We start from the raw sequence: 24,839 nt of genomic DNA, 5'->3' as shown, positions 1-24,839 counted from the left end.
ATATTTGGTATCTGCTGCTCCCTACTGGAAAGTAAACTCAAGAAAGGCAGAGATTCTTGTCTAAACTGTTTAGTGATACGTCTAAAAAAAGCAATGCCTAGCACATGGGAGATGTTTTATATTTATTGAATGATAAACCACAATATATAGATTAGCAAAATTAATTGGCTCAATAGAATTATCTCTAGCAAAATACTTTTGAAAAAGTCATCAATTCTGGTGTAATTCTTTAAAAAAGTAATTTAAAAAATTTTTTAATTAAAAAAATATTTTTTAAAAAAGTTTTTAGACTGAAACAAAGGGTCAAAACCTCCATAGTCAAAATTCTGATGTATATATATGGGTTAATATGGTGATGTAAAATAGCACAATAAAAATATCCTGGGTCCACCACTGTCAGATGCTATAGATAATACATCTCAAATATTATCAGGCCCACTGCACAGATGAGAAGACTGAGTCTCAGGATATGAAGTGCTTATCACACTCACATAGCTAGTTTGTGTTGGGAACAGGATTTGAACTTGTCTATGTGCCTATACTCTCACCATTATGTCACCCTGCCTCTCTATGTCACTGACTTTCCCTCGTAGATCTTTAAATAATTATTTGTAGAAGGATGAATACAACCCACCATTTTCCTATTAAATTTCCCCATTATGACTAAAGTTTGTCACTGACTACACTTACAAAGCAGAACTGTAATTTCAAACAGCGCATACACACACACTGGTAAGGGCATGATGGGATACAGCAAATGAATGTGAGTGTAGCTGGCTTGCACACATTATTCTAAAAACTTTACCATTCTCTGAATCATAAATCTCAATCGTTTCCTTTTTCCTTATCCCCCTCACCAAAACATACGGCACAACACTGAAGTTGGTAATTTTACTTGGATTTTAAAAATATATGTTCATTCTTTTAAAAATTGTAAGCATTAAATGAACATATTTTAAGTAGCAATTAGCGTACTCTATATGGTAGGTAAAATAATGTCCTCCAAAGATGTCCACATCCTAATTCCTGAAACCTGTGTTATATTACATGGCAAAAGGAATATTGCAGCTGTAATCAAGTTAAGGATCCTGAGATGGCAAGATTATTCTGGACTATATGTATGGGTTCAATGTAATCATAAGGGTCCTTATTAAAGGGAGGCAGGAGAGCCAGTCAGAGATGTGACAATGAAAGCAGACCCTGGAATGATGCCAGTGCTGCTGGGAAGCCATCAGTCAAGGAATATGAACAGCTTCTAGAGGCTGGAAAATGCAAGGAATGGATTCTCTCCTACAGCTTCCCTGTTGACACCTAGATTTCAGACCTATTTTCAGACCTAATAAATGTACTCTCTTAAGCCATTAAGTTTATGGTAATTTGTTTCAGCAGCCATAGGAAACTCACAGTCTGGAAACATGGTATCATAGAAATGCTGAAATCTCTTGATGTAACTAGAGTCAATTCTGCTTATACCTGCATTAAGGAAGTCACCAGCAAACCAGAGCCAGGGAACCACAGAAATGTTTCAATTGACTCCAATATTCAACTTGACATCCAGTAGAGAAAGTCTAAAAGACTTCAGACTTCTCCCTGCCTTGGAACCTCCCTCCTTCACAGAGGTTATGTTTGCCATCGCTGATATTCCACTGCTGATGGGAAACAGACAGACTTGGCGCCCACACAAAGAAACTCTAAAAAGAAATAAAATTAGTCACTATCTCAAGTTACCCATTCCGTTGATGAATGAGAACCTGCAAAGGACAGAATTAGTTTACTTGGCATTTTGGAAAAGAAAAAAGAAGAGCCATCAAGGGACCTCAGATTGTGAGAATAGCTTTTAATTTTAAAACAATTGAAGCAATAAATCATCCATCTCACTTTCCATCACGGGCAAATACTCTCCCAAAACATTAGAGATATTTTAAACAACGACTGTGACTAGTGCAAAATAAAATAAATACAAACTCTTTCAGGAGCCAACATCAAAACCTGATGGGCAGGTGGGCGCAGGCGACAGATGAGCCTCTGCCAAGGCCGAGAGGCGCATTTAAAGCAGCAAGATTTACACAGTATTTCAACACACCCTGCTCAACGGACTGAACAATACCTGGCGAGAGAAAACCACCAGAGAATGTTGCCTGAAGTGAAACAAATATGCCCAACACCTTCATGTGGGCTAACATCCTTGGCACCTGGAAGTTGCTTGAAAACTAAGTGCACAGTTAACAGTTTCTAGAAAAAGCTGAAGGAACACAGTTCAGGGCTTATCTGCTTTTATTTTTTAATTGGGGTCTTAGACTGGTTTTTTATATAGAAAAATCCTCTGCTTTCTGGAAGGCATTCTGAGCCTCACAGTGCTCCCGATTCTAGAGAAAATATTTGTGTTGCTTTTATCTGGATGCTGGGAGAATTACTTTCCGTACCTAAGGCATTTTGCTGCCTACCCCACACCATTAGTCTAGAGCAGCACTGCCCAAGAGAAGTACAATGAGAGCCACATGTCTAATTTTAAATATTTTGGTAGGCACATTAAAAAAAGATAAAAAGGAGTAAGTGAAATTTTAATAATCTTATTTATTTAATATATCTAAAATATTGTCATTTCAGCATGTATTCGACATAAAATATTGATGAAATATTTTACATTCCTTTTTTTGGGTACCAAGGCTTTAAAATTGGGTGTGTATTTTATACGCACAGAACAATCTCAATTTGGATACGCCAAATGTCATGAGGTCATTAGTCACTTGTGGCGACTGACTACTGCATTAAATAGCGCAGGTCTAAAGAATCTTAATACAAACTCTCAGGATGATTTACTGAGTAGAGAATCTCTGTGGCACTGTGTAGGTCATCTTATACACCAACTTAAGAGTACAGAACCTAGTTCTGTACCTAAGGACTTATGAACTAAGGTAAAGGACAGAATCACATTTTATCTAACCCTCTCCCCTGGTTCTGCCCGTCACCTGCCATCTCCCCGCAGGTTAGGTGATTTAGCAACTGTGATGTCTATACAAGATGAAAAGACATCTTTCTGTGATAGACAACTTTCTCAGCACTGATCTGGGGGATCTTAGCTAGAACTGAATTAGAATAAGAAATTATTCTATATATGTGACAGATTTAGCTGAAGGTAGTTCTGAGGCTTTTCAGAGTGGGAGATGTTTTCAATGGATTTTTCATTTCTGAGAGGGATGGTAACAAAGGATCATCTTGCACACTGGGAAGTGCAGAGTTTTGGGGGTGTGGGGAGGGGACTGATAATTACCAAAGAAAATAATTATTCCAAAAAAGTCGGAACAGAAGTCAGAGTGGGGACACTAAAAATGAGACAGGTTCTAAACTGGAGTATTTGAGCTGTAACAAACCAAAAGCATAACATCTAACCTCTATGTGATCCCTCACATCTCACATGACTGACCCCAGTAGTAACCATAGGAAAATAAAAATTTTCCAGTAGAACCAACTTTTAGGGCAGGAAGGGACTTCTGAGCTCATCTGGTCTAACTCACTCATTTTAAAGAAAAAGGCCAAGAGAGGTAAATAGACTAGGCCCCATCACTTAGAGGCAGAGTCAGGCTACAAATCCAGGTGCTCTCACCATGAACTGCAGGTGAGGCTCCGTCCAGTTCAGGTCAAGGGAATAAATGATCCTGGGAGTCACAGGCTCAAGCTACTCGCACTAGACTTCCTACAGCCCAAAGTGAGCACAGGGAAACCACAGGCACATTCTCTTATGGGTAGGAGAAAACAGCCAAGTCGATTCAAAATATAGAAGCAATGTTGATGTAAAATTGCACTAAAACGTGATTCTTCCAATAGTCCATTCTACATACATTTTACTCCCTTAAAAAAAAAAAAATTTGAATTTCCGATTAGTTATACGAGCATTTAGATCAGTTGACAAAATAAAAATTTCGATACATTATAGTTTCCAAGGACACATTGAGATTTGACACAAATGGATATCAAAAGATATTTACAGCAAAAAGTGCTCGCTTTCACACATACGCCCACACACAGTAAGAATTTCACAATTATACCTCCACACCTCACACAGAGGACTCCTAACAGGCTGATAATCAGTTGACAAAATCCATACATTATTCCAGTTTTCAGTCACAAATAATCTCGTTTACATACACATGTAAAATGAAGCCGTATGTTCCAAACTTTTATTCCAGGGAAACCTGCCTTGTATATATGAAGGAAAACATAGAAATACATTTTTAAGCAAGAAAGAAATTCATTATTTGTTCTAGTTTTTCCCCAACTCTCTATCTGAAATAAAGAATAGCACATATATAAAATTCTGCCTTGTAGAAATAGCCCTTTGTTTTGTGAGGCAGGAAAAAAAAGGCAGCCATATTATACTTTTTACAATATGTTTAGGCATTTAAAGGGCTAAATTTATTTTTCTACTTAATTAAGTTAAATGTTATATAGCCTATAATCTTCTATACTGATTTTACACCATTCATTTTGTAAAGTTTTATTATAAAATTATTTTGTTCAAAATACACATGCTATCTTTGTCCACATTTCAATCCAAATCCACAATCACTCCCCATCCCCACCCCCCAAAAGGCCTTTATTTTGTAATAGCATTGAAAACCAGTCACTTTTGATGTGTGTTTGAAATCATTATTCTATGACACTCACTCAGCCCTAAGGAGACAAGATTTTGTAAGGCTGCTCAGAGTGAGGATTTTACAGGAGTCAAGGACTCATGTAAGAGTGGGACTGCTTTAGGATATCCGAGTCAGCGTTAAAAGGTGATATCAGCAGGCAGAGTTGAGTAGAGAATTACTGCACCATGAGCTCCCTCCTTACGCTAATCTCGCTTGTTCCCAAATTGAAGAACACATCAGGTGAGAGAAGGGAGGGAGCACACCCTGCTAGGATGCACCCCAGCACCGCCTGCCAGTCTTTAAGGCTCATCGTATCAAATCTCACATCAAAGCACAGTGGGAAAGAGAGCAGGTGTCATCACACCACTTTGCAGACAAGGACGATGAGGCACAGGGAGGATGAGGGACTTGCCCAGCTAGGGAAAGCACTCACGTCTCTGGGCCACAGGCTTGGGCTCTGCGCTCCTCACTCACACTGCATAACTGATCTCCTGTGAGACAAGCTCCCTCAGAACTGGCGTCCCGTTCACGACTCACCGTGTATCATCCACCATCTGTGCTGCACTTCGCCCAACTGGTTCTACATTATTTTCCTACAGTTTCTAGAAAGATCCTTTCTACCAATCAGATGCATGTTAAGCAGACAGCAACAAATCCTTTTTCATTTGACTGAATAATCTGAAATAGAACTCCAGAGAGCTTGGAAAGGGTATAGAGCAGTAGGAAAATTCTAGAGCACTATCGTTCCACCTTTTCATCACATTCGAAACTCTAATCTCAGGCTGCAACTAAAATGCTGAAATACCAAATGGAAATGATGGTCTTTCGTAACGTCTTGGAAAGTTTCTTTGCATTTGAAACCCCTAAAGTGCCCAAGATCACACCATTGGTCACAGCAGACAAGCAAGTCAGAAGTCAGAGATGAGACTCTGGCCCCAGAAAACACAGAAACGGAGGCAGGCAAAGAGCTCTGGGATGAGAAAAATCACAAATTTGGGGACTTGACATGATTCTAAGGAGTTTTCATATGTTAGGTTAAGAAGCTATAGGTTATTTTAACTAAAAATACACACTATACCTAGGGAGAAGGACTGCTGAGAAACAGAATTCATCTACCTTTGGCAAAGAGTAATACTGTGCTGTTATGGAATTCTGGCGTGGCACTGCCAAGTGTCATAAACCCAAGTGAATTCTTGACAGCACTTAAAGGGACAGCTCAGCCCTTTTTATGCCTGAAAATCTAAGTGGGGAAATAATTTTTTAACTGTTCCTGAGTTATAGTTTCTTTAAAATATGTACTTGCTTTTTCCAGCTATGCTTTAATGCCAACTGTTTTAACCTTTAAAACCCAACCCATCATAGATTTCCTCATTAACTATGAAGGTCTCAACACTCTCAGTCTCATTCTCACGCACATCCGTACAATCATATTCTGAATTTTGATATGATTAAATTAAAAATATCTTTCATTGCAGATGCTCTAATCTACTATACATGGATAGGTCAGAAATTATTGTGTACAATGAAAACATTATGTCACAAATAAAGCCCAACCAAGTTACTGATTTTTGATATGAAACAAGAGTGGGCTTTTTATTTACTGCGTGTGAAGGCCACATCACTGGCCCCATTACTTGACTTCTCTGGAGGCCGCTACCACTGACCCCCAAAGCAGAACAGAGGGCTGGTGACACATTTTTGTTTTTGACGTGCCAGTGGGAGATCCCCCACCAGCAACAGGAATACTTTTTTTTAATTATCCTCTCCTTGAACATTTATAAAAAGAAAAATTATCTACAGTAGTTTATTATCACTAATAGAAATTTCTTCCCAGTTCTATTTCAGAAGGCGTCAAATGATGTTCTTTAAATAAACTATAAATACCCCATGTACTCCTTCATGTCTGGCTGTCCCAACTTTTCTTTTTTTTTTTTTTTTTTTTTTGCAAATTAAAAAGGCGTATGGCTTCTCGCCAATTTGCACGTCTGAGGTTTAGCTTGGTATCCTGCGGTAAAAGTACATGTAGCCCAGGTCTTTAGGGGGTCTTTCTGAGGCACAAACTTTGTGGTCGTTGTAGATCACCCATCTGAAAACAAAAGACAGAAACATTTGATGGATTTAAGTCCATTCTAGGACACCGTAGGAAAAAAAGTTACTGCACCATACTTAAAAGAATCAAGATGTTTTAAGATAACCAAATTCACATTTGTTGTATAAAAAGGAACAGAATGCTGGTGGGAAATTATAATTGCTTTTTTACTCTCAAGCTCAATCAAAAAATTGTTACTAAAAGACCCTCCAAAGATTTTAAACCCTTTGATCTCATAATTCTGTTTGTAGAAATCCTAGATACTATCAGAAATTGAGTCAAAGAATTATGAACAACGATGTTTGTTACAGCCTTAGGTATAAAAACTAAAAATCAGAAGTAAATGGCCATGCAGAAGTAAATGGCCAAGTAAATGGCCAATTGTTATACAACAATTAAAATGTCTTCAAAGAATATTTGGTAAAGTGAGAAAATAATCACAATATATGAAGTGATAAAAAGAAGGTTACAAAATTGTACGTAATGTGTACATACTTTAAGCTTTTAGAGAAGTTACAAGTACATTTGTATATTTATATGTGGCATGTATGTATATAGACATATATACCATCTCCCAATGAAAACCATAAAACAGAGAAATATATCAAAACATACACAATGTTATCTCTAGGCTTACAGAAGACATTTTTGTATGTTTTTATACTTTACCAATTCTGTATAAGTAGTTTTATTGCTTTTTAAATTATAAACTATTCCCCTTAAGTATTTTTAAAGGAGCTATCATGCTTGGTAATAAAAAGAATTTGCTATAAATCAAGTCCCTGTGCTCAATTATTTTTAATCAAGTGAAGACAAGACTATTAGGTACACCGAAAAGGAACACGATCGAGTGCTAAGTGAGAACTGATCACCCCCTGCCGTGTGAGGCACGGGGTGCGAAGTCAACATCCTATAGGAGAGGCCAAGGCTACATGTTTCTGCAGTGTCTGCATGGCCCGAGCACTGCCTCAAGCAGGAGTGCCAACCCACGGGCCACTCAGTGGGGTGCTCAAGGAAGGGAAACCAGGGGGATCTGTGGGGATCTAGCCCAGGAAGAAGGTTCTGGGGAGAGCAGCAGATTTACATCTCATAACTGTCTCATTCCCAATTCACCACACGTCTAACTATTCCACTCAAGCAGAAGGCTACTGCAAGGCTGCAGTAATGCAAAACACTGGATGCTCAGGGTTACCAGATAAAAGACAGGATACCCAGTCAAAGTTGAATATCGGGTAAGCGACAAATAAATTTTTAGTATAAGGATGTCCCGTGTAATATTTGATACATAATTATACTAAAAAGTTATTCATTATTTATCTGGAATTCAAATTTAATAGGGCATACTGGTTTTCTTATTTTGTTGGCTAAATCTGACAATCTTATGAAAGTTCAAAATATGACATATGTTCTGCTGCAGAATACACCTTTATTTTGGGAAGTCACCTTGGTATGATGGTTGAGAGTGGCTCTGATTATCAGCTCTGACACAGCTACTTACTAGCTAGCTAAGATTAAGCTATTCAGCCTCCTTAGGCCTCAGTGTCTTGATGTATAAAATGGTTTTAAGAGTATATCCTACATGACCATTGTGAGAATCAAATGAGATAACATATGAAGCACCTAGTAGAGTCCCTGGCACACAGTAGGCATTCAATAAAACACAGATATCATTTACTGTCTAAAAAAGACTCACCTTCCTTCCTTTTTGATATGGCAAACATAATGGCCACTCATTGTAGATGTTCCCATGTGACTGATGAATGCAAATAACTCGTACACTAGGAAAGATGAAACAACTTAGTTATGTGGCAGCATTTCTAGAAATCAACAGCACTTCTTATTAGAACTGAAAGCCAACAATAGTGTAAGTCAGCAACTGTTTAGTCTGAAAAACAAAGTCTATTTACCTGCTGTGCAGAGAACACACATACCCATACTGACACCAAATTCGGCCTATAGCTTCATATCAAAGCAGGACATAAACAATCAAAGTACAGTGGACATTAAATTCATATCTGGAAGGGTTTTAAAAATCCCATGGCCCAGTCTGGTGGCAAGTTCATGGGCCTAAAAGGGTAGTCATGGCTCTGTCACTTCCATGCAGCATGAGGGCTTGCATATTCATTTTTCTAATACTCAATCTTTATTGTATTTTCCAAAGTATGGATTCTAGACAGGCCCTTTCCCTTCTCCCTCCTTCTTCCATTCTTTCTCTCTCTTACTGTTCACCCATGCTCACCCCACTTTTTCGGCTGTGACTCCCCAGTCCTCATCTTTCTCGCCCTCAGCACCTCCTCCTTCTTCAAATATTTGCTACCAGGACACAACTCTCTTAGTTGTACACTTGCCTCATTGGCTTCTTCTCATATCCCTGACCTTTAAACTTTGTTGACCTGGGGCTTGGATGTCAGATCTTTATTTTCTCTATCCTGACTCTGGGTGATATCATCCAGTCTCATGGCATTAAATTGAATTATTTTATTTCCAGAATGTTCATTGCTAATATATGGAAATACAAATGAATGTTGTATACTGATCTTGTTTCCAACAACCTCGTTGAAACTGTTTATTCATTCTAATAGTTTTTAGTGGATTTCTTAAAATGTTCTAAATACAAAATCATGTCATCTGCAAATAAAGACAGTTTTACTTTTTCCTTGCTAATATGGATGCCTTTTATTTCTTTTTCTTGCCTAATTGCCTTGGCAAGAACTTCCTGTTATAATGACAAGAGTGAATATCCTTGTCTTGTTCCTGATCTTAGGGAAAAAAGCATTCATTCAGTCTTTCACCATTAAGTATAATATTAGCTATAGGTTTTCTGTAGATGCCTTTAACTAGGTTGAGAAAGTTCCCTTTTATTTCTAGTTTGTTGAGTAGTCTCCCCTCAGCCATATCCATTCACCCCAGTCAATGGTGATTCCATTCTTCCAATAACTCAAAAGAAAATCTTGACTTTCTCACACTCTACACACACCTAATCCATCAGCAAATCCTGTCAGCATCACCTTCAAAATTTATCCAGAATCTAACTACTTCTTACACTTCCACTAGTAACCCCTGACCCAAGTCAGCATTATCTCTTGTCTGAATTTTTAAAACAGCCTCCGAACTGGGCTCCCTGCTTCCTCCCTTACCCACTACTGACTAGTCTCTCATATCGCTGTCAGAGTGATTTTTAATGGAAGTCAAATTTTGGTTATTACTGTCAAAAATGCTCCAGTAGTATCTTATATCTCGGAGTAAAATTTTACACCTACAATGGCCCAAAGGTCCCCCCACCTCCTCCCACTGTCCCCCTCACCCCATTCCAGCTACTCTGGCCTCCTAGCTGCTCCACAAACACACCCAGCATGCTCTGGCCTGCACAGTTACTATTCCCTCTATCCGAAACTCTTTCAGATGTCACATGACTCACCCCTCACTTCATCAAGGTCTGATATCAAATGTCATGTCAGAGAGGACTTCCTGAACAACCCTCCTTTCTACCTCACCCCCACCCCTGACCTTGCTTTACTGTTGTTCATACAGAATGAAGTAACACCTGCCATTCCACATACTATAATGTCTCTCTCTTTTTATTCCAGGGTAGAATATAGATCCACAATAACAAGAAGTTTGTCTGTTTTGTTTACTGAAACATTCCAGGCACAGAGAACAATGCTTAGCATGCAGGAGGCACTTAAAAAGTAGTTATCGAACGTATAAATGAGTAAATGAAGGAATGACTCCCTTCATTCCTTTTCTCTCTCTTGATTTGTTTTTATATCATATATTGTATTTTTATAAACCACCTACCAAAGTATAAATTGAAGTATAAGTTAGTAAAACAATTATTTTAAAGAGAACTGAATCGGGAAATTGTCTGTCCTACCATCGACCAGCTATCACATCAACTGACAATCAAAAAAAATCCCAGGTTTGAAATCAGAAACCAGGTAAAAAAATTGTCAGTGACAATCACTTTGCCTAGCACTGATTTTCTGAAATTGTGATTGAGGGACCCTACCCTGCTCTGGCCTCCTTTTTGCCCACCAACACAAAGCACTCACCTCTCACCCAGTAAGCAAGAGAGGATGTGGGCTGAGACCTCTTCAAGTTTCTTGACCCTAGCTGTTTTTTTAAAGCTCTTTTGGAATAATTCTATATCAAATTCCAAATCTTCAGTTTGAGAGATAAAGTGCTCATCTCCCAAAATGCAGTTACTGTCTTAGAATTTTCATGAAATAAAGAGAGGTCATGATACCCCAACCAACCCCTTCTGCCCCCTCCCACCAAGGAACTGTCCTCTAAAACAATGACTTAAATAATTGCTCAGAGTATTTAAATGGGCACTTCCCACCATAAGCCAGGGTGACATCACTGAAACATTGCTCAGACACCAACACAGCAAATGGATTAACAAAACACACAGACATACAGAAAAGGATAAACTCATACACCCAACACACTCGAACATGTCATTTAGCCCCCAAACACATTTTTCCCCTCTTTGGTTATAAACAATTCAAATGTATACTCAGAATCATAAAAATAAGTTAGAGAAAAAATTAGCATATATCTTAGTCCTACAATTAAAATTAACCATGTTTATCAATATAAGCACCCACCCCATGCATTATTCAAGACCTCCTGCTAGGTACCAAGAGCAAAAGAAAAAAATCTCTCAACACGTTTGCAAACTCTCAATTAATATTTTTTTCCAAAGAGAAAGTCAAGGTGAATAATCCAGAGCAAGAAGCAACTGCTAATTCTTCTCCAAGTTCCCAGAGGTTCCCTTCTAAAAATGAGCATAATTGCAATTGCTCTCAAAAAATGTACATACCTTTCTTCATGTAGATAGAAAAAGCAGTGTGAGGAAAGGTATATCATTTTTTAAATGGTGACTTTCCATGGAGAAACTTTCTAAGTGCCCAAAGAAGCTAGACAAAACTGCTAACCCACTACGTCCAACATTCTGGTGAACGGTGTCCCTCTAAATAGCCAGAATTAAACAGTGTCTGAAATTAGCATCCTTCCCTCTCCCAACAAAACTTGTCCTTCTTCGACTTAGGGAAATGTTCCCAATCTTTTTAATAAGAATTTTGTAACATTAAAATTTTATCACCAACACCTCCACCCAACATCATAGCAACTGTATTCTGATTTTATTCTTTGAGAAAGCAAAGTATATGAAAAAAAAGGTCAAAAAAGTATATGAAATTGGGAAGTAGAAGAGGTAGGCAGCATGCCAACTCATATGGAAGAATGGCCACCCAACGATTATCTAGGGTAGGGACCAGCACACTGCGATGACCCATAAACCAAAGCCAGCCCAGAGCCTACTTTGTGCTGCCAAGGAGAAAGGCAAGAAAGAGGGAGATAAAAGTATGAGATGACAGGTATGGCCCACAAAGCCTAAAACATTTACTATCTGGTAAAAGAGAAAGGTTTGCTTGCCCCAGACTAGTGGAATAAACTTAGTTCATTTCACTGCTTGCTATTGATTAAAGATCCCAGATTTAGTGAAGTTACTTGTTAACTTATAGATTTTAGTCTGGTAAAGACAAAAAAAAAAAAAATTCTGTCCAGTAGAATATATAACCTCATGGATATATGGTCCTGATAGACTCTAATTTTATGTCTAATTCATCAATCAAATTATCTTTAAATATACTAGCTTCTCAAATGTTTTTGAATCAGTAATCACAGCTAACTGCTGAATCAAATAAAATCTGGTATGTGCTCAGTTTGTATGCATCCAAGGGTCATAATCTTACCTTTTGAAAATCACGATTTGATAACACATAATGACCAAAAGCAACTCTAGATTCAGGAGTGCAGTTAAATTTATATTTTATAAACCATGGTAGCATCTCCACAAATCTGAAAAGCAGTAGTATCTCCTAAGAGTTAGAGATATTAATCAGTCTCAGAGAGTGCTCAAAATACAGAAACACCAAAAGACTCCTTGAAATAATCACCGAGCCCTGAGGGGCTCTGCAGTCTTCTGGTGAGAAATCCAAACTGAGTTTTCCGGCTGAATCTTCCTAACTTGAACAGTCTGTTTCATTACCTATCCTTCACTCCCTCTGTACTACAACGGAGAAAATATCATCCCCAGTTTACCAAAATTTCACTCACAAACACCCTATATCTGCAAATAATTTCTACCCCCCACAGCTTGATTTAGAAAACTTCTCAGTTCCCAAAAAGGAAGATTTGAGTAAATTAATAACAGCTTAAAGCAGCTGACAACATGGAAAGACTCTTACAGGGTCTAGAAATTGCCTCCCCAACCTCAGCCTGCTCAAAATGACCAGTCCCCTTTGACTTCTCTTTGTTATACTAAGACTCCAAATAGCAAACACTTCCCTCCAAGCTTAATAGTTCTCAGTCATTCATACCTTAGTGTAAATTAGTTTACTCCACAGAGTGTCCTCCTCTTAATTTTCCATAGCACCACTGTGGGGGCAGGGGCATGGGGAGCACATAACTATAAACAGGTACTGGAATGGAATGAGAATTAGAGCTCAGGTGCATTAAGTGTGTGTGGCTTTAAAGTAGACCATTGGTGCTTTGCTACCCTGTGCGGTTGTGCCTCCTGCTCTCCAGACCCTATTCCTCAGGGAGCCCAGCAAGCTGGGGGCCCCGCCATCATGTAAAAGAAATGGCTCTCTGCTCCCCTTGCTGGAAAATCTCAGCTGTAGCAGAAGATGTCTGAACCATTCCAGCGACAAGACTAGAAGGTGCCAGGGCAAGTTTTGAGTAATCACAGCCTAATCACCTCGTGATTACATTGGCAATCAGTGAGTTCTTTTTTTAAAAAAATTAAACGCTCATTAAGTGCAACACAGAAACAAAAATGGTTTTGCAAATGGCAGAAGCCCAGATAGGTCAGACTGAAGGCCTGATTTCCCACATTTTTAAAATATTTAAAAATGCAACAGAAAGTGAGATGCCAGCCCTAAAATGACGATAGAGCCTTCTGAAAAACAGACTCCTGTTTCCATTCCAATATAAAAACTTTGAAATAAGGTGACTCAATAAGGGGTAAAGGAGAAAGTGCACAGGGCTTCAAAATCAGACAGACCTATATTCCAAGCTGGTTCTAGCACTAGAAGTCACTGATGGGAGCCACCATTTCTTCATCTGAATACCCTGCTATAAGGAGTAGAGGACACAATCAATAAAGGCCAGCTACTATTTCACCAAGTGTTAATAGCACTAACCCTTTTAAGCCAATTAGATAACATTTAAATAAAAGAGTTTCATGCAATGTCATTACTTCCTCATGCAAAAAGATGGCAATAGTGATTTTTAATTAACATATTCCCTAAAGGAAGAATTTGATACAAATGCTTCTTTAATCCCTGTCCTTGTAATAGTCACTTTTTTCCCAATTCAAGCACCAAACTTGTTATTATTTTTAGTATTTACCTGGTTTAGTCATGTCTTAATAGACACTGTCTTCCTTCTTAAGACAACAGTAATCTAATCTTGCTTTTAAAGTGTGGTTCTCAAATTTAACCTGACCTAGAACCACTTGGAGGGCCTGCTGAAACACAGATGGCTGGGTCCGCCCCCAGAGGTCCTAATTCAGTAGATGTGGGTGGGGCTCAAGAAACTGCATTTCTAACAAATTTGCAGGTGATGCTGATTCTGCTGGTCCAGGACCACAGAACCAGTACTTGAGCTTGGAAGGAAGATGTCTCTACTCTCAGGCTCCACGCACAAACTGTGACCAGGGAAGGGGTGGGCACATGTCTAACCCTCCAATTCTCAGGACCTTTGCTGAAAACCTGGGACAAGACTCTTTCTGCTGGATTTTAACCTGGAAAGATACAGCTTTGGGCGGTACTACCAGCCATCTTATGGCCATGAGGGAGAGCTTGTCTGAGACTACAACCAATCCAGAGGAAGCAGAGCCAAGGGGTGCATCTAGATAAAGGGTTTGAGTCTCGTAGTCAAAGACATGCCTAGAGTCAAGTCTCCCTGGGACTTGCTAGCTTGTATAGTACAATACTTCTCTTTTTCCTTAGACAAGTTTGGCTCAGCTCTCCTGCCACTTACAACAGAATCCTGAAAACTAAGGTTGTTGGTTTTATTCGGTTTGTCTGTCTGTCTGTTTTGGCTCTCCATTTTGCTCCCAAATAGTAATTACCCTTATCTTTAAATTGTCTTCAATATACTCCATGTCAAATGTCTCAACCAATTCACCAACTCCCTCCCCTCCCCCGGCCAAAGGTCAAAAGCAATGTCTTGGGAATGTAAACAAACAACCTACCTACACCAAATACACATCTCTCCAAGTTAACCTATCGATTCAATGTAATTCTAATCAAATCATGCATAACAGCCAATGACAAGATCAGGAACTTTCCAAAATTCAGCAGTATATAACATTTTAGAAAATACAATAGGGAAAATTTTATTCATAAGTAACAGAGAAAATGTAATTCTGATAAATAACTAAATCGGAAACACATAGGACGTTTATAAAGAAAACCATATCGCTTTGTAGGGGTAGGAGAAGGAGGACATGAATCATAGGAAAAGGATAAAATGTTTCTGGCCAGAAAAACTCAATATTGTAAAGCTGCCAGGTATTCCCAAACTAATAGATAATACATGAAGCTCTCATATGGATCAATAAAAAACAACTTAAAAACAGGAAAATGGGTCAAAGGAAATGAAGAAGTGATTAACACAAGAGAAACAACTAGGTGATAAAGACATGGAAGAACGTAGAGTGCTCAGCCTGACAGCTCTGTTGGGAGGGATTGGGAACAGCAGAGCCACCAATGCTGCATTTCTGGGAGGTAAGGTAATAATCTGTATTAAAACCTAAAAAATATGCTGTTTTAACTCAAAAACTTCACTTCTAGGAACTTACCCTAAGGAAATAATCAAAAGAGAGCCCAAGAATGTTCATTACAGCATTATTTTTAACAGAGAAGGAAGGAAGGGGAAAAAAAGAAACTTAAATGTGAACAAATGCCTATTACCTGGATAGAGGTTAAAAGAGGCATTTGTTATACTTCTATGAACAGAATACATCCTTTAAGAAAAATTTTTTAAATCATTAATTCATCTTCTGAATGTGCAAATAACACCATTATTTGAAACTCTTTCTATAATCATCTTTTATTTAAATAATAACTTAGTTGGCTTAGAATTAGGTATATAAATTATTGTACACTGATACAATGTTACATTAATATATATCAATGATCTAGACTTATATGTATGCCCATGGTTAGGGGAAAAGCAGGTTATAAAATAACATGTATAGAATAGAATGTTATATGTTTTATAAACATATATATTTTTATTCATGTTTATATATTTGCAGAGAAAAGTCTAAAGAATATAAATAAAATATTAGCAGTGGTTACGACTGGGTAGTAGGACAGTTGAGTCTTTTTTATTTTCTTCTTTTCATATATCTATGCTTCCTCAAGTAGCTAAATTTATTATATATCCTTTTAATTATATGAAAAACAAACAATATTAATGTTAATTAATAAAAGATTGATATTAATGTTAATCTTTTTTAAAGAAGAAAAAAGAAGTGACTGATATGTTCAGGCACTAATGTAATAAAGTACAAGAAATCATCTTTTTCCTTTTCTGTGAGGTATGCAATGTAACACAAGGCCAATACCTCCACATGGCACTTAGTGGAGGCAACAAAAAGAAGGAAAAAAACTATCCCTATGACCCCTGGTATTCGTTTAGTTCCTCATTCATTCATTCATTTGCTGATCACCTTCCATGGGCAAGCACAGTGCTGGAAAGGTTACTTTAAAAACATCTGTTTTATAAAATCAAAGGCAAAATGCATTTATTGTGTTAGGGTGGTTTATGTTTTTTGGTTTTTTCATAACTAAATTTTTCACCTTCTACTGCCCTTAGATTCTGCACATCCTGTATGTGATCTCCCATAGTGCACCGCTGTCTCTTTCCCCACCCCCACCCACAAGTATCCTAAGTTCAGGGGCAATGAGGAATAAAGCCACCAAGTTTGGTCCATAGTGCCTTTAAATTAAAGGGTATTTGAAAGTATCATGTTGACATCCTATTCAAGGATGCAACTCAAAAACCAGTAGTGCCGGGAATATCTGCAGATCACTCTGAGTTCAGTAAGCCCAAGGAGGTGATGTGGCTGTTCCATATCATTAATGACTATCTAAGGGAGTGGCTGGCCCCTCCAAGCTCCATCAGAAAATGGAAAACTCTAATGATCAGACTCTCCCTCCCTCTGCAGCCAAGTATCTTGGCAGCTTTACAATGGCTCCATCTTGTGGTTTGTCCTTCTGTGAAAAAGATTCACCATTCCCAAAGAAAAGTCCATTACAGGAAGTCGAAGAAGCAGTGAACTGATGGATGTGTAACATAATAAATTCTGCTCATAAATTATTAACTCATCCTTTACAGCTCTTAATATTTTAGGCAAGCCACTGATTTCTGAAAAGTAATACAAGACCCTTCAGATGATTATGGAAGTTAGGATAATTATACCTCATCCTCTCTTACCAAGACAGTGAAGAAGTTCCTATTTTATATAAAAGAAGAAAGTTTTCCTCCCATCCTCTCTTATCTAGAGCTAGATCAATATATACATGTTAGGTCTGATAAGACCATCAATGAGTAGAGCTATAGCCATATGATTATAGGAATAAATGCTGCTAATGTAAATTTAATTAAATCTAATTATTTTTTACTTGGTACTTTCCATGTGCTAAATACTGTGAAATTTATAAAAGTAAAATGGCCTCTGTCCTCCACAGGCTTCAAGTCAAATCGGAGACACAGATATTTACATAAATAATTTTTATTGCAAGATGAATTTGACACCCCTAATAACAGAAGAACAAATACCACATTATAGTGGCCCCAGGCACAGACTCTGGAACAGAATGCCTGGGTTGGAATTCTGGTTCTACCCATCACTAGGAATGTGACCTTGGCAACCAACCTTCTTTACCTCAGTTTCTTCATTTGTAAAAATTCACCTCATAGGTTATTGTGAGGATTAAAGATGGCACAAATGGAAGTATTGTTAACATTAGTATAATTATTACTAGCATGGATGGACTGATTATGACAAGGACCTGGGAAAGCCATCCAAAGAAACAGCATCTGTGGCCAAGTTCTAAATCATGGCGAGGATTTCACTGTGCAGTGCTGGGAGAGAAGGGCATTTCACAATTAAGGATTAATCTGAGAAAACACCTGGAAGTAGCAAAAAGAGGGTTGATGCCAGGTGAGTAGGCTAATGCTGTGACTACAGTACCAGGCATCTGAACTACAGGTGGAGGGGGAGGGATTCTGAAGAAATGACAGTGAGGATGAGGTAGGCTGACATCTGACTGGAGGATGTGATGAATGCCAGGCTAAAGAGCCTGAACATTATTCTGTAGGCAATGACAGTCCAAGAAACAGGCTATCACAGTGATGAACATGGACTCTGGATATGAATCTTGGCTCTACTTCATAAGAGCTGTGTGATGTTGGGCAAGGTACCTAACCTTTCTGTGCCTGTTTTCTCACCTGTAAAATAGGTATGCTAAGGATTAAATGACTTTATATGTAAAGTGCTTAGAACAATGCCTGGCATGTAGTGACATATATGTGTTGGCTATTAAAAGGTAGAACGTTGGCCTATAGCACCTCTTCCTGCAATCCTGACAGCCCTTCAGAAAATTATCCGCAGTTGGTATGGGTAATGATATTCAGAGTCAAGGGTATTCAACTGCTTTTCAACTGTTCAAAAAATAGCAACATGAAAATAAATATTCTCTTTTGGACAAAAACTCCCGTGGTCCCTGAAAAAAATTATCTTAAAGGATAGAAAAAGTCAAAGATGGCACTAAACAAGCACACACTCTACTAGGGTGACAGGACTGAGTTTGTCCAAGACTTTATCAGATCACCATGGCCACACAAAGTAGCAAAATGCACCATTTAGGAAAAGATGGGATTTGTGCTAACTTTTGAATGATGGCAAAAGTTTTAATATGAGCAGTGAGAGGGAAGGCCATGAGCCGAATGTATAGTCACAAATGTTCACACAATTGCTCAGGCAAGAACTTACTTCCAGATCCATCCTTGACCCTAGGTCCTTCAGGCTTGGCCTCAGAAATAATGTTTGCATTGGCATTATTCTCCATCTCGATCACAAAGTCACTGTCCTCCTCAAACTCAGGGTGGCTAAAGATCCAATCCAGTGCTCTTTCCAGGTTACTATTCTAATAAAATAAAACATTTTTATAATGTATACAGTTCCCAGGCCTCATTATATCCTGACTGTTTGAACCAGGATGTCAAGCAGCTAGGGCAGGAGGCCTGAATTCATTAGTCCTAAGTGCCTCTGAGTAAGAAGCTCTGACTCTGCATATAAAATGTACTTGGCATTCTGCAAGTCTCCCAACCGAGGTCTATAACTAGATTCACTGGATAACAGTTCTGAGCAGCAGATCAGCATTCCAAAGTCCATATCAGTCTTAGCTCAGCGTTTCTGTACACGGATGCTGATAATAATGGGGTGCAGAATGTCGAAAAGTATGACATTTGTTTCAGTGCAGCCCTAAGGCCACAATAATTGCACACACTATATTCTCTACCAACTGTATATTCTGCAGATAACCATGCAAGGTAGAGGGGTGCCAACGTGAATACTATACTAGTGCCTGTTCTCCCCAATGTTGGCAGATTGGTTTAACTGCAGTGGAGACAAGATTAAAACCTTGATTAATGATGACAACACTAGTTAGTTAACATTATTTAAAACTGAACTCGATGAAGTTCAAACCAATTGACCATAAAAACATTTCCATCTCCCCCTGTTTGTGATATTACTGGTGGGGTAAAGAATTTGTTCAGACATAGAATCTCTAATGAAACAGTCAGATAAGTAAAATTGTGGGGCATGAGCAAGTTCCCCAAGTGAAACAAACACTGGTTTAGATTTCTCAAGCATTTTAAAGGGAAACATTGTTCCAGCCACATTCCCATAATCCAGTGGAGAGTCGCCGTGACCTCAGCAATGCACCCCAGGAGGTGACCAGTCAGGGCAGGCAAAAAGGAATTGGTAGCAGGCAACTACTCAAAAATGGAATATGGTGTGGCAAGGTTTTTATGGTCAATTGGTTTGAACTTCATCGAGTTCAGTTTTAAATAATGTTAACTAACTAGTGTTGTCATCATTAATCAAGGTTTTAATCGTCCTCTCAAAATTAAACAGATATCTGCACTGCAAAAGGAAGGCTTCTATCTATCTTCTAGTGTCATGGTCCCTTCTCTCCTGACAGTATCAAAAAGTTCATAAATACTGGAAGAATCATCTGTCTCTACGGAGAGAAACAGAAGCAGAGAATTCCAAGGAGCCATTCATTCGGTCCTCTATGAGGACTTTTGAGGAACATTTCTACAAGATCTTGGTATCAGAAAGGCATAATTTCTCCTAAAGAACTGCCTTACTGACCACAGAATCTCACGCACCCCTCTTTGCTCTAAGGACACTGAAAGCTCCAAATCAAATCTCTGACCCTCTAGAATAAACATTAAGATGATACAATGTTTTTTTCAGTTTGGTCATCTTGCCCCAGGTGTAATATCTCCCTATTTTTTTTACCTCCCTTTTCTTAAACTATCTATATAATTCCCTCAATCATTTATTTGAGCTTTATATATATACTGTATGCAAATCTCTGTGGGCCATGGTGGGGTAAGAGTGAGACAAACATGACCCAAAATGATCAAAAGACAGTGGAAACTGTCAACTGCTACTGACAGAAAGAGGAGGGTATCCACACACACAGTCTCTCATGCTTACCGTTGCTCGTAGTGCCTGAACAGCCTGATTTCGATGAAATCCCATGGAGGTAATGATAGCTACAATCTCCTCTGGAGGCTGGTTATCCAACCCAGTAGCACCAAAAATAGAGGCTCCAGCAGAAGCTGCTCCTCCATAACCAGACATGGTCAATGGTTCAGCAAAATCTGGGGAAAATAATCACACTTAGGCCTTTTTCTTTTTCTTTTTTTTTTGGTCTTAAAATAAACAACACTTCAGAGTTAGGAAAGAAAAATATTTCCAAAATTACAATTATGAAGACAGTCAGTATTTGGCATAAGGATAAACATATAGATCAATCAGACAGAATTGGGAGTCCAGAAATAAATCTATATATCTATGGTCAAAGGATTTTCAACTATGGTACCAAGACCATTCGATGGGGAAAAGATAGTCTTCTCAACAAATGGTTCTTGGACAACTGCATGTTCACATGCAAAAGAATGAAGGTGGACCTCTACCTCACACCATATACAAAAATTAACTTGAAATAAATCATTGACCTAAATGTAAGAGCTAAAACTACAAAGCTCTTAGAAGAAAACATATAAGTAAATCTTTGTGTTTTGGGGTTGGGTAATGGTTTCTTAGATATGTCACCATAAGCACAAGTAACAAAAAATATAGATAAATTAAACTTCATTAAAATTAAAATCTTTTGTTTCCAAAGACACCATCAAGAAAGTGAAAACAACTCACAGAATGGGAGAAAACATCTCCAAATCATATAGCTAAGGTACTCGTAGTTAGAATATAAAAAGAACTCTCAGAACTCAACAATAAAAAGACAAATAACCTTATTAAAAACGGACAAAGGATTTAAATAGACATTTCTCCAAAGACATATAAATGAATCTTTTGTTTCCAAAGACACCATCAAGAAAGTGAAAACAACTCACAGAATGGGAGAAAACATCTCCAAATCATATAGCTAAGGTACTCGTAGTTAGAATATAAAAAGAACTCTCAGAACTCAACAATAAAAAGACAAATAACCTTATTAAAAACGGACAAAGGATTTGAATAGACATTTCTCCAAAGATATATAAATCTCATGTTATTTTAAATAACATGAAAATATGCTCTACATCATTAGTCATTAGGACAATGCAAACCAAAATCACAATGAGATACCAATTCAGATCCACTGGAATGGCTATCATAAAAACAATAGTAACAAGGGTTGGTGAGGATATGGAGAAATTGGAACCTTCATTCCTTGAAGGACAGGGTAATAAAAAGTAACTAATAATGTATACAAGATTTCTTTTGGGGGGGACAAAAATGTTCTAAAATTAGATAATACTGATAGTTGTACAACTCTGCAAATATACTAAAAACCATTGAAATGTATACTTTAAATTGGTGAATTATCTCAATAAAGTAGATGAAAGTAAAAGATAACTAAACAGCCCCCATTTGCTCATGTACATTTTTTTATTTCAAGTCTTCATCATCTCCTAGCTCGAAGTATATCCCACATCTTTCCAGTGGCCTTTCTGCCACTGAATTATATGCTTTGAAAGGTGAATTATATCTCAATAAAGCTGTTATTTTAAATTTAAAAAAGAGGAAAGACAAACATTGTGACTTTGCAATACAGGCAAAATTAGCCCTGCCCTCCTCCCAACTGCAGTAGACTATGAGCTAAAAAGTCATTTACTGGAACACATCCAGAGGACATGGAAATACCAAGTCTTAGCATCACTGAGGACTGCATCAGACTCCAAAGCCATTCCATTTTCCAACCACCTACCTGGCTCTTCCATGTGAACAATGATCCAGTTAAAAGCCACCTCAGCTCCCATATTTCCTGTAAAGTACACAGCCTTTCGACACGCTTCTAGCGGGAAACCCATCTCAGCCAACTGCATCACCGATGACTCATCAATGTCTGATGCTACAGAGGACAACAGGATATTTCGGTGTGAAAAAGTAAACTCTCTTTCTTCTTGTCTTAGGTTCTCTTCACCCCTTTGTCCACATGCTATCCACAGAAAGTGCTATTTTGTTTGGAGTGCAAATGGTGGTTTAACTTTTGTTTTGTTTTGTTTTGAGCCATCCAAATAAAAAGCTATTTGAGTTGACCTAAATCTTTGACCTCAATAAGAACCATAATAATTACCTGGACAATCCAAGTACTGAAAAACAATTCACTAATTTTGTATGGGAAGCATTAGAATATTCCCAGAACCATTTCAGCCTCCCAAATCATATTCAAGACCTTTATAGCAGCCTCTCTTAAGACTGAAATTTGAAGATAAATTATTTATAGGCCAAAAAGGCTGTTCCTTACATCTCACAGGAGGTTCTAGCAGGCCTTAAGGTATATCAGTAATCAAAGGAAGTAATCAACTCTGGGAAATGGAGAGTCTAAATGTCAAGTACAAAAGAAAATGTTTTTTAATTGTGTACTTTTTGTTTGTTTGTTTTACGCCAACAGCACCTGGTCTTCCTAGTAATTGTGTACGTTTAAGATAGTAAAATAGATAGCTTTACAAATCGAACTTGGGCTTAGACACTGAGGGTTTTGTTTTCTTTTCTTCTCATAATAATATATAGATATTGGTAGAGATGTGTGTATACATATATATAACTATGTATGTATAGACACGTATATATAGAAGCACATATGTATATACATGTACAAACATATGCCTATAAACCTACAGGTGTGTGTACATACATATACATATATTTACACATGTGTGAATGTGTGTATATACACATTTATAGGTTTGTGTGTACATATTTGTACATGTATACACATGTATGTGCTTATATGTATATACTCCTACACGGTGCTCTCAAATTATAATAAAGGGGAAGGACAGGAGCACAAACATGTCTCTTATGTTTTCCATACCCTGAAGTCTCAAATCTACTGAAAGTTCTGTTGAAGATGGCAATTAGTAGAAGAATTGAGAAATAGAGGTATCTGTTCTACAAAAATTATATTGAAAATGTGTTTATCAAAGTTCTCTGTTATAAAGAACATACACGTAACATCCTATGAAGGCCAAATTTTAAGAAAGCAATGATGTAGAACAGCAGTGATTCCCAGACTGTCCTACGGTGTCCCGGAGTCATAGGAGAGAATCATTAAACCACAAAACAAGGGGTTTCCATGGTCAAATAAGTGTTAAACCTACATTCTCTTTATTCTCTCCTTAGTAACTCACGATGTGCATTAACATAGTGAAGACCCAAAAGTCCTGTAATAAAGACTCCTACAGTAAAGAATCTAAGAAACTTTCTACAGGATGCCTTTTAGTATCTTGTTAGACTCTAATGTTCCCTGGAATGTGGTTTAAGAAGTGCAGATCAATAAGAAGTGTATGCATGTATAATAGCATATTAGATTGAAAAGACATACTTTTATTTTTGTAAAAAATAAAGTGAGCCAGGCATAGATAAGAAATAGCAGAAAGATATATGTCAAATATCACAGTGGTTACAGATGAGTGATGCAATCATAGATGACTCCTATTGCTAATCCATAGTTCTTAAACATTGCTTTACTTTTATAATAAGAAAACAAAGTTCTTTCTTTTAAAAATCTAAGAAAGGTAGGATGCAAATAATTATATTTTCTCCTGCTGACGCTAAGACAGCAAGTTTAGATCCAGTAGGAAATCAATGGCCAAACCATTAAGACCGAAAATAATAGCTGAGTGCTATAGTCAGAGACGAAATCCTCTGGCACAGTCAGTTCTAACCACCCTTGGGGCAAGATGCTGCAGGCCAGCTCTCTGCAGGATCAGGAGCAGCCAGCAAACCTCTCACATTCCAGGAAAAGTCGAGTGGCACAAAAAAGCACACTTGATTCCTAGCCCTTGCTCTGGTCTTAACTCTTGGGTTTCTGAACTTTCCTGGATCTCAGTTTTATCCACTGTAAAAGGCACCTGCCCTGCCCTTCTTACTGTGATAATGAAGTGAGAATCTGAGCCCTGAGGCTGCCCTGTGGGATTGCTGGTGACAGCTGCATAAGAGGGGCATGCTGGGACTATCGGCACAGAGTTCTGTAATACTAAATTCTGAGCCTGAATAAACAGGCTGTCGAAAGAAAGAGAGAGAGAGAGGGAGAAAGGGAGAGAAAGAGGAATGGAGAGAGAAGGAAGGAAGGAGAATCTGGGCTTTAATAAACAGTAAAGTTCTATACAGGAAAAAGAATTTGTGGAATAATAAACGCAATGTGACTAATGGTTACCCTTCAAAAGTATTAACAGCCATTGTTATTATTACAATCAGATTATTCACAGACAACGGTTTTCCC

At 37.9% G+C, this 24,839-nt stretch overlaps 1 protein-coding gene across 1 annotated transcript in view; it reads right to left on the bottom strand.

The window, feature by feature from the left end:
- Positions 1-6,199: 6,199 nt before the first annotated feature.
- The window catches only part of USP13 (ubiquitin specific peptidase 13), a 79,314-nt gene continuing 60,674 nt past the window's right edge, over positions 6,200-24,839 (bottom strand). Inside the window, exons 17-21 of the mRNA XM_015588528.2 lie at positions 22,320-22,463; positions 20,543-20,709; positions 18,803-18,956; positions 8,417-8,501; positions 6,200-6,720 (exon numbers count right to left, since the gene is read on the bottom strand). Coding sequence (XP_015444014.1) covers positions 6,627-6,720; positions 8,417-8,501; positions 18,803-18,956; positions 20,543-20,709; positions 22,320-22,463 — 644 coding nt within the window. The 3' untranslated portion in view covers positions 6,200-6,626. The remainder of the gene's footprint in view (positions 6,721-8,416; positions 8,502-18,802; positions 18,957-20,542; positions 20,710-22,319; positions 22,464-24,839) is intronic.

This window comes from Pteropus alecto, unplaced genomic scaffold (genome assembly GCF_000325575.1).
Source record: "Pteropus alecto unplaced genomic scaffold, ASM32557v1 scaffold33, whole genome shotgun sequence".
NCBI classification, from domain to species: domain Eukaryota; kingdom Metazoa; phylum Chordata; class Mammalia; order Chiroptera; family Pteropodidae; genus Pteropus; species Pteropus alecto.
Note: the sequence above shows the minus strand (reverse complement) of the source record. Positions and strands in the feature narration are given on the sequence as shown.